The 12,645-nt window shown below is 41.7% G+C and overlaps 1 protein-coding gene across 1 annotated transcript; it reads right to left on the reverse strand.

Annotated features, from left to right (window-relative positions):
* Positions 1 to 487: 487 nt before the first annotated feature.
* Positions 488 to 11,332, reverse strand: LOC119015430 (ubiquitin-protein ligase E3A). The gene is made up of 11 exons (XM_037091394.1): positions 11,043 to 11,332; positions 10,298 to 10,342; positions 8,373 to 8,677; positions 7,006 to 8,261; positions 6,755 to 6,899; positions 4,865 to 5,070; positions 4,500 to 4,664; positions 3,794 to 3,949; positions 3,622 to 3,695; positions 3,358 to 3,501; positions 488 to 2,645 (listed from the first exon to the last, which is right to left on the reverse strand). Exons 1-11 carry the CDS (start codon positions 11,117 to 11,119, stop codon positions 2,525 to 2,527), a joined length of 2,694 nt encoding a protein of 897 aa, XP_036947289.1. The 5' UTR covers positions 11,120 to 11,332; the 3' UTR covers positions 488 to 2,524.
* Between the last annotated feature and the right edge of the window lie 1,313 nt (positions 11,333 to 12,645).

The following is a 12,645-nucleotide window of genomic DNA, read 5'->3' on the forward strand; positions in this document are numbered from 1 at the left end:
GTGATGGTTTCTAAAACTCTAATTGGTTTCAAGAGTTTGCAGAATAATTCTCATTTTGAAAGTGAAATGACTGGAACCCAATGGATGCATGGAATGGTAGAAAGAATTCAATTTCGAAAACACAGCACATGGTTGGTTGTAATGCAACAAACTGTTAAAAGTTGCATGCATGCGCCCATTTTGTTTACACTTCAAATAAGTGGTCTAAATAATCGGGTTAAGCTTCAAGATGCGTTCAAAGCCTGTCAGGTAGTCTGAAGACTTGTGCTGCTTGCCCTAATGCACGATGAGTTCGTGTCCAAAACACCTAAATAGGACCAAGGTTGTACCAGTGAACTGAGTCATGCTTTACAGATAACAGCCTATTCAACTGAACGACAACAGAACTCTGAAAAAAAAAAAAAAAGGAAAAAAAAAAAAGAAGCTTTGCCTGTTCTGTGGGGGGATTATTTTACAGTTGATTAGCCAATTAATGCTGCTGAACAGAAAGTGGTTACACCTGTTTTTATTCTCAATGAGTGTGACAGATCCAAATATAAATCTGATCACAGTGGCGTGTCCTCACAGTACTGTCTCCAGAGTCAGAGAAGATGATTAATATCCATGTTAGGGGTGCACAGGTTCAAGACATGTTGAGCTTTTCTTAGAACGGAGACTGGAAACAGTGGGACGGGGTCAGCATCACCTTTCAACATGCTCTAACCTATAAGATATAATGACAGCTACCGAGTTTTTGAAAGGTGGACTATCTGTTGCACAGAGCAAAGATGATTGTTTCTGCCTGCTTCCAGTCTTTGGGAGACACTCTGGATGCGATCGCGCTGAAATTTAACTTCATCCTCTCATTTGACGGAAGATATGATAGATAACACACACATCTCTCAAAATGTCACTGTTCTCTTCAATGTTTGTTAACAACAATCAGACCGATCAGACCAAATAAAAGCCTACTGTTTTCCATTGTGGGTCTAATGGCATAAGAAGGGATTGTTAGGAACATATCAGGTTTTTTTTTTTTGTTTTTTTTTAAGCATCTGAGGCTTCAGGTCTAATCGACCCTGGGCTGCAGCTTTGACAAAAACAATCAGCTTGTTCAGATTGTGCAGGAAGACTTTTGTCCTTCCTTGCCCAGTGTCCGATCACAGCCAGCCCACCCACGAGGAGATCTGGCGTGGCACTGTTTATTCAAACACTTAGACATGTCAGGTCATGGCGTGGGGTCAGACGATACATGTTGTATTAAAAAGACAGGCGTAACCACAGCCAGAGACTTCGTTCCAATGGACTAAAGATTTACAGTGACAATGAAAAGGTCTCCTTCATCAGTACACGCTGCCATCTTGACTACATGTGGAGGTTCCATATCAACTCGGATTATATTGAACAGAGACTCTGCAGTGGGAGCTGTCTATTGATACAAGACTAAGCCAGATACAACAACACAAAGTGCTTACTGGGGTTTCACCTATCAACTGCCTGTATAGGTTGGCACAAGAAGAGCTCTATGTCCGCATTGGAGAACATCACCAGTGACTGGTCTACATGCGTACATCCTCCAAAACGTGCACAACACGGTATTGTAGTTCCAACCGCACTGATATATAAATACTGTTTTTATTTTAGAATTGTTAACACAGGAAGACATGGAAATAAAATGCTTCAAACAATCATGGCGACCTGTGGCCAAAAAACAAACATTCTGAGAATGTCTAAGTGCACTTACACAGCTCTGACAAGATTTTAATCTAACCTGCGGTGTCACCCCCACCCTCCCCATAAAGGAAAAAAAAGGCCCAAAAACAAAAATGAAAAAACAGCTACTTCATAACGTGCCATTTTTTGACCAAATGGCGGTAACTTTCCAGATGCTTACCTTGATCAAAAATGGACTTGGTAGAAACAATAGCCGCTGACAGTGAGTGGAATGGTCAGTGAGCGCTCTTTGTGGGGAACGTAATATTTTGGAGTAAAGACTACTCTAAGATTAGATTTCCTCTGTCAATGGTCTGTGAACAGAAGTTCAGTGCTGCTCATTTTTGTTCAATAAATGGGGTTTATATTGACATGTTAATGCGTCTTCCCAAATTCCCATTTACATATCATATTTACCCTCCCGTTTCCCCAAGTAGGGAATCTATCACAACAGGCAGGCATGAAAAATAACCCATTTTAACCTTAAAATAAATAATAAGGAAAATGATCCTCTCTGTACATAGAAAAAAAAAAAAAAAAAGATGGGGAGGCTGCAGCACATTCACATCATGTGGATGTGGAGGTGGTTATTTTGATCAGGAGGTCTCTGTGCTTACACTGACTGATGTGGGATGATGCAGGCACAGTAAAAAGAACTACTACAATGCTCTATTGGAACCATTTCTTTTCTTTCAGTATTGACTTGCATTTCCTCCAAACATACTCTGGTCTGTCTTTTGTCACCTTTTAGATTGTGTCTGATAAAGGGCGGGGCAGGGCTTGATGGGCTTTCTGAGAAGGAGTCCGTTTGCTGTGTGTTTGTAGCAGGGGCTCAGAGCATGCCAAACCCTTTGGCATAGGTAATGGCTTTCAGCAGTCTCTCCCTCAGCTTCTCCTTGCTGCTGTATTCAGGCAGCAGCAGCACATTAAAGCAAGTGTGAGACGTCGGTAACCTGCGCAGACAAAACAGCACACGGCCAGTCAGTTTTCCTCTGCCAAACTATCACACACAAATCAGCATCAAAACAGAAAACATTAAAGATACAGCTCACCCCAAAATTAAAATTCACGACAAGCCGCGACAAAACATTGTTGCAGCATACTCTGCATAAGTCTGTAGAAGCCAAGAGATCCAAAAATGATTTGGACTGTTGGTGCACAGTCAAGTTCAGTATCAAGTAACGTAACATTAACAGAAAGATTGGCTGCCTTCAGTGCCCTGTCCCTATCTTGGACAAGGTGATGCTGTCACGTTAAATCTATGTCTATGTGAGAGTAGATATGACTTGAAAGCTACATTTGTCAGCCTCCGGTCAAATCCTCTGCTCCAACGTTTAACATAACCCCCCGGACCTCAAAGATTTAACGTTAGCCCATATTTTCCCTATCACCAGAGTAATGCGTGGAAGGGATTTCATGGAGTGGAGAATTACTTCATGATGTAAACGTACAGCATTACCTGTCTGAGTCAATTTGTTCAGTCAATAATAATAGTTTGTGAAAAGGTCCTATCGACGGTGTACTGTTTGCAATTGAATTTACTCTATGTCAAAAAGGAAAGCAGATTATCACATTATGCATTTCTGTAACCAGCGTTGCAGAAATTAAGTTACTTTTTACAATAGACAGAGCTGGGGAGCAGCATTATCGGTGGAGGTGGCTCACCTGTCTGTGTCAGGGCCATTCTTGGCAATAATCATCTTCAGCTTGCCCAGCCCACCCACAGGTGCTCTGTCAGTGCCAGTGGTGAACTGCAGAAAGAGACGCTTCTGCTCCTCACCAAACGAGTGCAACGTCTCCCAAAACTCCCTTCAGTGCAAACAAACACACCGGACAGTTAAGAGCGTGCAGAGAGAGCATTTCAAAATACAATGGGTGTAATAATATTTATAGCGATCCCCTCATCAGATAGCATCAACAGTGTCTTACTTGATGATTCGAGAATCTCTGTTGTAACCCCCATCATACTCTGTTGTCTCTTCAAGTGCTAGGAAGTCCAGGTTCTGCAGTGTGTGACAAAGACAAAACGATGATTGGAAATTAAATACAGTTCTTATTTAAATGGGGAAAATGTCGAATGTTTGGTGGAGACAAATCTCACTCTGCTTCCACAGATCAGGAGCTCAATTTCCTCTGGTCTGAAGAGATATTTGAGCGGTGACTCGTTGGTGACCATGTGGAAGCCTCTCCTGAACGCTTTGAACTGCTTCTCCACACTTTTGTTCAGCATGTACTCTGCATACTGGGCCACAAACTCCTGCACAAACACACACCAGCATCAGACTGTTACTATTAAATATTTAAATAATAAATGGCAAGTCTGATCCCCACTGACGCTACTGGTAAGTACCTTTGAAGATAGCTTTATTTTTAATTTAATAACACAGTTTGTTCCGTCACAACTGAAAATGCTGCGATGTCAACACAATACAAATGAATGGAATTAGATTTCCTCATCGCTGAAAAATCACAGCAATAAGTCTTACCAGAAAAAAAAACAATGTGAAGGTTCATAAGACTGACATTACACTGTCATAAACAATAAGGAATCTTTATGAATGTTGATAGCTGTTGTCAAACTGTCCTTCAGTCAGTTAACCCAAATCCCATTACAAATGACATAATTAAATCTTAACACAATAGATCAATATGGGATGTGTAAAACTGGTCGGATGTTTTGTTGACCGAACAATAACTGTGTGCTTCTCCACAGTCGTAGTCCAACCACCATGACAAAAAAAAAAACGACTGAACAACTCGATAAAGATTCAATAGTTAAATATGACTTCCATCTTCTGTTGGCTCACCTTTCGGTTTTCATTTGTGACTGGAATCTTGTCCCCATTTTCCCTTAAATCGTACATGAGTGGGTTCCCAAACAGGTCTGTCTGGGAAATCTGGAAAGTGATCATCATGTCGTCTTCGACGCTGCCCTCATAGTCTAGCAGCTCCGTCAGGCTCTGGTACAGAACCTGTTCAACACAGTCACATCATATGTAGCATTGCTCATCAAGTGTCAAAAATGGCTGTTCAGACTTCCACATCCACAAAATTAGGTACTTTATTTACATCTCATCACTTTAACGATACTGATATTGGCATTGCTATGTAAAACCCAGCCCTATTAGCTATCCAACTAAAGAATCAAAACATTTAGTGAGGCAGTTCTTACCGGGTTGGCATCAGCCAAGTCCCTGAAAGTTCCTTTCTTGCCCATCAGCTTCCTGTACACCACCATAGGAAAGTGGACATCCAGGATACAGTTGTTATAGATGGCCAGACCAAGAACAATGCCAATCAGAGTGTACTGTCCCTCATTTTCAAAGGATGATGGGTTGAACCAAAACAGTTTGGTGCGCTCGTCATATGTGAACATGCCTACAAGTGGAATAAATAACACAGGAGAAGTGTTAATACACACACACAGGTTACAAAAACACTTCCAAGAGACTTCAAGTTCCGAGAGACGAGGTTAAACAATTCATATACAAGTTTATAACTTTCCATAAAGCAACAGACGTTCCTGGGCGGGGAACAAAGAGCAGGATTTCTCCAGAATTAGACATTAATAATCAACAGCAGAGAAGAGCCCCACTATTACTACCAAGGACTTGCAGGAGGACCTGACAAAGAAAAATACAGAACTGACCACATGAAAAAACACTTATGAATCCTGAAGCCTTTTCAGGAGCAAAGCTGTGATGTGTGATCAGCTGGTGCTGAGTTTGAAAGACAGGCTGAAGTTAAAGATATGGTAAAAGTATCTGTTGTCAGTGGCATCTGTGTGGTTTGTACTGCACATGTGCAACTCTCAACAGAGATGTCTCACTCCTTAACATCTGTTATTAGCTTTGGAAAAAAAAAGTGTCCAAATCAAAATATCATTTATTAAGACTTTATTAAGATTAAGTCTTTCTGGATGAAGTCTGATGATCCGCTACTTTCTACTTTTCCCTGTTTTCCAGCACATGGAAAAAAAAAACAGAAGGCAGACACAGATCCTGGTAATGTGAAAAGAGTCAAACACCTATTTTTAGCAGGTTGTGTCAAATCTGTGTGTATGTGTTGGTTGTAGTGTAGAAGGATGGGCGAACGCGAACTGGGATCGCGATCAAATTTATGCTGATTTCAGTGATATGCCCCGTCCATTTTTACTCGACATGGATAGATCCGAGCCGGCTTACATCCGGTTTATCGCCCAGCTAACTTAAATGGGGACTGAATAATTTCATTGGGCTGCCCTTTAGACTGAATGGCTCAAATTCTGACTACTAATAAACTCTCTGGTTTCTTCATACTTCAGTCATTATAGTCTTCAAACTGGCAGCATGATCAAAATATATATTGGGATAAATATCGATCAATATGGGGGGGGGAAAAAATCGTGATTATATTTTTGCCATATTGCCCAGCCCAGGAAAACATGGTGAATATTCAAGTCTTGGGCTGTTCTGTCTCCTCTCAAGTTGGACACATGCATAGAAATGACTCTTCAGAGACACGCTACACCGTCTGGTTTACATCTTTGTGGAGATGGATAGATAGACTCCAGCGAAACACACATCAAAGCTTTGCAAGAACTACTTGAAGACCAAAGAAGACCAAAAAGTCCCGACTGCAATGGATTTCCACATTCCACAGTCACCTGACCGCAATCCGGCTGCAAAATGCATACGACTGAAAGAACGCTCACTCAGCCACCTCACCACTGTAGCACTCAAACTGAAAATGAAAGTATGTTCAAGGTGAATTTTTATAACTGTCCATTGTAAAGTTCCATTGCCAAACAACAAGAGAGTTACTTCCTGTTCAACCTTGACATGATAATACTCAGTTTCAAGGGGCAATGGAATAGTTGCGCATTAAATTTCAGGTCCTAGTCCTCCAATGCTATAAAGAATCTATTGAAAAGTCAAGTCCTTCCTGAACCATATCACAATTAATATGGTTAAAACAACCAACTTAGCTGCTGACATACGGCTAATCAAGTGTGTTTCCTACTCATACAATACGCTTTAGAAATAATTGCTAGTTATTGTGCTTGTGTCTGTTTCTTATTTACCAATATCTGGGTTGAAGATCTCCTCCACCACCAGCTGAAAGAACTCTTTGGAAACACCTCCTTCATCAACACCTTGCTCTCCTTCAAACTCCACATACAGCTGCTTCTTCAAGTCTGCAGGATTCTCCATCGCAATCATTTCCAGCTGGAGAAACACAAGCAAAACTGATCAGAGCAATGCGTCAGACTAAACGAAATGTTTTGGAAAAAGAGAATTCCGTGTTATGTTTGGAACTAGCACACACACATACCCTGACCAGAGCATCATCAATGATGTGGTCTCGGCGCACTTTGAGTCTCAGGTAGGGGTTGAGCTGCTGACCCTGCACCAAGCTGTAGAGCACAGTAATACGCCTCTCACTGTACATGCGGATGCGGTTGTCGTAGTAAAGACCCAGGTTCTTGGTGACAGCATTCAGGATGAAGGGGCAGGTCATAAAGGAGAACTTGTTTTCAGTTTCAACCTTAAAGAATGTGTAGTCCTTGTCCATTTCCAGCACCTCGTTCAGAGGCTCATTGACAAACTCCTCAAAGGGAATGAGTGGCCGCCTACAATCGTTAGTTCGGATCCCCAGCTCCGTCTCCAGAGGGTCCACCCGAGGGCCCTTCTTGTTCCGCCGTTCCTCGCCCAGAAGCTCCTGCAGGGTGAGCTCGCTGGACTCTGGGATGGGCTCCTCATCCTCTTCCTCGTTGTGCTCCATGTCGAGGTCGCCACCCAGCACGTTTGCATAGTAGACGATCTTCAAGCACTTGGTGGACGCCACCACTGCATCATCATCGTTGACCAGGTTGCGGCTGTTGAACTCGTTGCTGATCACCTTGTACGTAATGAGCTGCTGGAAGGTCTCCACCATGCGCCGGATCTGCTCGGCACTGTAATGGGACCACAGGCGTGCGAGCTTGGCCTGAGCTGCCAGTGGGAGTTTGCTCATGGCCTTGCAGAACTGTGGGAGTGCTATCTCCAGGTACTCTGGGCTGTGGAGGTTACTGTTTTCCATCACTATTACAAACAGGTTCAGGTAGTTCTGGTCTCGTGAATACACATTGTGGTACGTTAGGTCGCACTCTACGTTGGGTGAGAGGTAGACCAGTGCATTCAGGAAGGCGGCTTCTATCTTTTCATTGGACAGCAGGCGCTCATAGACCCGCCGCACTGCTTCTATGTCCACCGACACCTCATCAGGGGCCAGCTTTTGGACATCATTTTCCCCTGAGGAGCCCTCGCCGAGCCTTGATGATGAAGAGGAGGAGGCAGGGGAATCCTCCTCCATAGCTGTAGCAGAGCAGGCAGCTGCCTCCTTCTCATCCTCATCCTTGTCCTCGTCCTTACCTTGAAGGGACTTGAGCTCCTCCTTGGTGTGTGGTTTGGACCTCCGGAAACTCTGCACCAGGCCCTCAGCACTGGAGAACACCCGACCTATTACCCTGATCAGAGGTGAGTAATCTTCTTTCTCTCCACAGATGTCCAAGATCTCATAGACTTTCTCCTCCGTCAGGTAATTTACGTCTACGTATGGAATCAACAAATAAAAATAAAAGGTACAACATTGCATTATGCTCTATGTCTCTCATCAGCACAGCACAGTGTGTAAATTCCGAATGTCTGGCATCAACTCACCTTTGAAATTGTCCCGTACAGAGTGGACATCTTTATGGTTCATCTTCCTGTTGCTGCAGGCTGAGTTGCTGTGAGCACTGCTCTCCAGGTAGGCGGAGGCGGTGCCTTTCTTCGAGGGGTGGGGGTCACATAGCTTCGCATTAACCTTGTAGAGCTCCAAGGCTTTGACCGCTGCTGCGTTGTTATCCATGCGGTTGAAGCCAACTGACGAGGCACACCATGAGTTGGAGCACGACTCATTCCCACAGCCCTCCGTTAACTGGTGGTAATAGCGCTCTATTAGATGTTTGGCAGCTGCTCGCTTCCTGCATTCAGAGGTTAGATGCAACAGGTGATGAGTATTTCATGGATCCAATTTATTCTTCATTAACAGCAGTTAGTACAATATGGGATGAATGATAGAGATTTGAATGAGTCCCATTATAACAGTGTTATAATGTGAGAGCTCATTTTATTGGAAAAATCAAGAGAGTTGTATGCCTGTGTGCTGGTGGTTATTTAAGTGTTAAAATGAGAGCACAAAAGCAATATATTGCCATTAAATTAAAATCCATAAAATGTGTGTTTAATTTATTTTAGTTAAGGAGGGAAAATATGTATCGGGTTGAGATATATCATCTGCACGATATTGGGAAATGTATCTTATTGGCTTTTTATTGATACTGGTGAAACAGATAACAGTTACAGATAAATAGAGCCAATAATATTAAGGCTTTCATAAGCCTAACAAGCGCAACATGTACAAAGTCCAATAAAGTATGTGGCTGTTTAAACCTTTAAAGTCTGCAATCCAACAATAAACACAAGATGAAGATGATGAGGAAGAAGACAATTCACAGGTTACGATATGCTATTGAAAATATAAAAACGTGAAATTATCTGTGATCTTGTCGGCGGTAATTATCGGTTATCATATTGTGCTGCCCTAGTTCAAGTGACCTTTCAAGCACTTTAATATTAACAAGTTGCCAATACAGACATAATGGAGCTCTGGGAAAAATAGGACTTTTTAGGCTGCGTTGATGTTGCTGACCGGAACAGTAACACCCACATGAGGTAACTGCTGGAAGAGAGCAGCACCAATACTGAAATCAATCTCATACTGATATGTCAGATTTACTAACATGAACAGAAACAACGGCATAAAAATATACTTGATGCTTTCTTGGGCATGAAACTTCATATCTGAGCTTTCACATTAATCATTTTTTATTCAATGTCTAATCAAAGAACGCCAGTGGTTCAGAGCTTCAGCCGCATCTATCATGCTGATGAAGACCATTTGTTATTAGAGATGGAGCTGTGCTCCTGAGAGGAGATCTATGTAGATTTGGAGAAAAAAAATCCTATAATACAAACTCAGAAATAGTTGTCATTCCCATAACTGAATAAACAAGCAGAGGAAAATAAGGTCCCCAGAACACTGCTTGAAGCTGGAAAGGTGGCAGGGTCCGCCACATAGAAATGATAACGATAAATATAAGCGTTAAACAGTAAGCAACTGCGTTGCCCTTTAAGGCCAGTTTGTTTATTCAGTCATGATATCAAAAGTTTCTTTATTTAGTTTGTTTAAGAATTTAAAAAAAAGATTTTTTTTTCTCCAAAATTACACAGTGCACATTTAAATAAAACAAGTTATAGACAAAATCTTTCACATGTAGTCAAGTACCATTCAGTGGACGGTGCTAAGTAACACAGACTTTACTTAAGTTCTACTATGGATTGTCATGAACTCGTCATAACGTTGTAATATCAACCACTGTCAGGGCTCTGACAGGAACAAATGAAAACAGAAGAGGACACAGACAGGCGTGACTGGGTTGAAGTAACGTTGGAGAAGGGCAGATGTCAGTACATGGTCAGAGACACACCTACGTGCACAATAGTAAAAAAAAAATATATATATATATATATGTTTTACTTACATTCGGCTTGCTTCTGGGTTCTCTATTTCAGGCTCCTCGTAATCTCTAATTGAACAAACAAACAATAACGATAAGAACTTCAGCAAAGGTCACGATGTGCTGCATTGACATGATAATAACAAGCCATGCTGTGTTCCCTCCGATGGTTGCGTCAGAAACTCTGGGACAACATTTGAGCATGTTTTGGTTCAGGAATTGCGTCTGCTCCGAGGACAACATAAGACGAGACGCTTGTTAGATAGCTGCAACACTGGAATCGGTGCCTTGCAGCTAGGAGCAGCCAGGTTAGCCTTACAGTGATTAGGGTCACAGTCAGTGTATTCTGCTACAAGACTAGCGTTGGCTGTAGTTAATAAAGGCTGTCACTGCATGTCAGAACAGCGTGGAACAAAAACCCTCCACTCGGTCTGAGAGGTGCACTTGATCTAATCAAACAGGAGACATGTCAGAGATCTGGGCATCCTGACGCTGACTTAGCAAGCTAATATAGCATACACTGGCTAGTCCGCTGGCCTAAGTTCAACCAACGTTATTATTAATGCAAGATCGCGTTTGCAAAGTACTACAGAAATTTCAATTTCTCAAACCGACCTATGCGTGCAATACAATTTGCCTAAGTGTGCTGATAAAAACAAAAAGAACAATAGCATCCACACAGCTTCCAGCAACAGCTAGCTGGCCATCACTCCCAGTGTTTCTCGTAGCATCCCCGGCATCCCCGGCTCTTTCCTCTACGCGTCCCCACCTATATGGTCCTCCTGCGGGGCTAGTCTCGGCCTGTGGTGGCGCACACTCACAGTCCTCCTTCTCGTCGGAATTCATACGAGACTTTATCCTCAGTTGTTTGTTATCCTGTTGCTGTTTGTGAATGTGTCAAGTCCTCCACAGACAGGTTCAACAGCACGACGGTTTAGGCGTCAACGAGCAGCGACGAAGGGTTTTCTATTCAAAACTTCATTCACGGCCTTCCTACTGCAGGCTCTTTCCTCTGCCTGACGTTCACAGCCATCTTGACTTCAACATCAACCCACGTCCCACAATGCACTGCGTTGTAGCTGCAAGACCTGCTGGAATGGATCATAATGTTAGAAGGAACTGGACTCACCATATTCATCATTAATATATATATATATATATATATATATATATATATATATATATATATATATATATATATATATATATATATATATATATATATATTATATATTATTATATTATATATATATTTTTCTCATATTGGGGTGAGCAGAGGTTCGGTTAAATTCGGGACAGTCCCGAATTACGACCAGTTTTCTGATCCTCCTGTTTTTCCCCAAAATTACACAACACTTTTGATTTGTTTAGTTAATTATAGCCTAGTTAACACTGAACATTGTGCTATGCTCAGGCTATTTTATGATGATTAGTGATTAGTGAAAGTGATCTGAATAACAAAATGATCATCTAATAGCATATTTGTCACTCAACATGACACTGGAAACAAAGGGTCAGCCGAACACTGTTTGAAACTAGAAAGGTGGCGGGGTCCGCCAAACAGACACAAAGTAAAAGAGTAAGAAATTGTTTTGCTTTTGAGGTCAGTTTGTTTATTCACTCATATTTATTTAGTTTGTTCAGGCATAATCAGTCAAAGATCTTTCTCTTCTGATTACAATTTATTTCCAAATCTGCATAGTGCACCTTTAATTGAAATATATATATATATATATATATATATATATATATATATGCCATATATATGAATATATATGTATATAAGGTAAATTAGAACTGATATGTTTCAGTATTGTAATGCTTGAATATGTTCTAAACCAATAGCGAATCATAAAACAGATCTTGAATTGTTGCTACATCACTTCTTGCCACTTAACAATAGTTTGGATCAGTCTGACATCATCAGAGTAGCCGTGATCTGTCTTTACAGGAAATCTGTACAATACAAACATGTTACGTTCAACGGCATATAACATTCAGTTTCTCAAGTCGAAGGCTGTCCGTGGAGTTGAAATTAGTTAACAGCATTTTCCACTGGGTCATAATGAAGTCATTTAACCACTGGTTGACAGAAAAAAAAATGCAAAAATGTGTTCCTAATTAAATGCCATGTAACATGTCACAGCATTGTTCAGGTGAAGTGAGACATCATTTTATTCTTCATTCATGCTCGAATGTAATCAGCTTCTTCCTCTTCTTCAAGTCTCGGGCTTATATTTTAGCCAGTGCTACTGTCTTTTAGAAGCTGGGTGCTGTTTAGCTCAGTGGGTAGAGCAGCATCCCGGTACAGACGCTTTGTCCTCGCTGCAGCAGCCCCGGGTTTGAGTCCAAGTCTGGGGCCCTTTGATGCA

This window comes from Acanthopagrus latus, chromosome 24 (genome assembly GCF_904848185.1).
Source record: "Acanthopagrus latus isolate v.2019 chromosome 24, fAcaLat1.1, whole genome shotgun sequence".
Classification (NCBI taxonomy): domain Eukaryota; kingdom Metazoa; phylum Chordata; class Actinopteri; order Spariformes; family Sparidae; genus Acanthopagrus; species Acanthopagrus latus.

What these genes read in the sequence shown, in the direction of transcription:
- LOC119015430 (XM_037091394.1), bottom strand. Translation starts at nt 11,119, where the DNA reads ATGAATTCCGACGAGAAGGAGGACTGTGAGTGTGCGCCACCACAGGCC. An exon ending in CCCGCAGGAGGACCATATAG is followed by an intron (nt 10,343 to 11,042) that starts GTGGGGACGCGT and finishes TTGTTCAATTAG; the next exon opens with AGATTACGAGGAGCCTGAAA. An exon ending in TCACAAATGAAAACCGAAAG is followed by an intron (nt 3,950 to 4,499) that starts GTGAGCCAACAG and finishes GTGTTTGTGCAG; the next exon opens with GAGTTTGTGGCCCAGTATGC.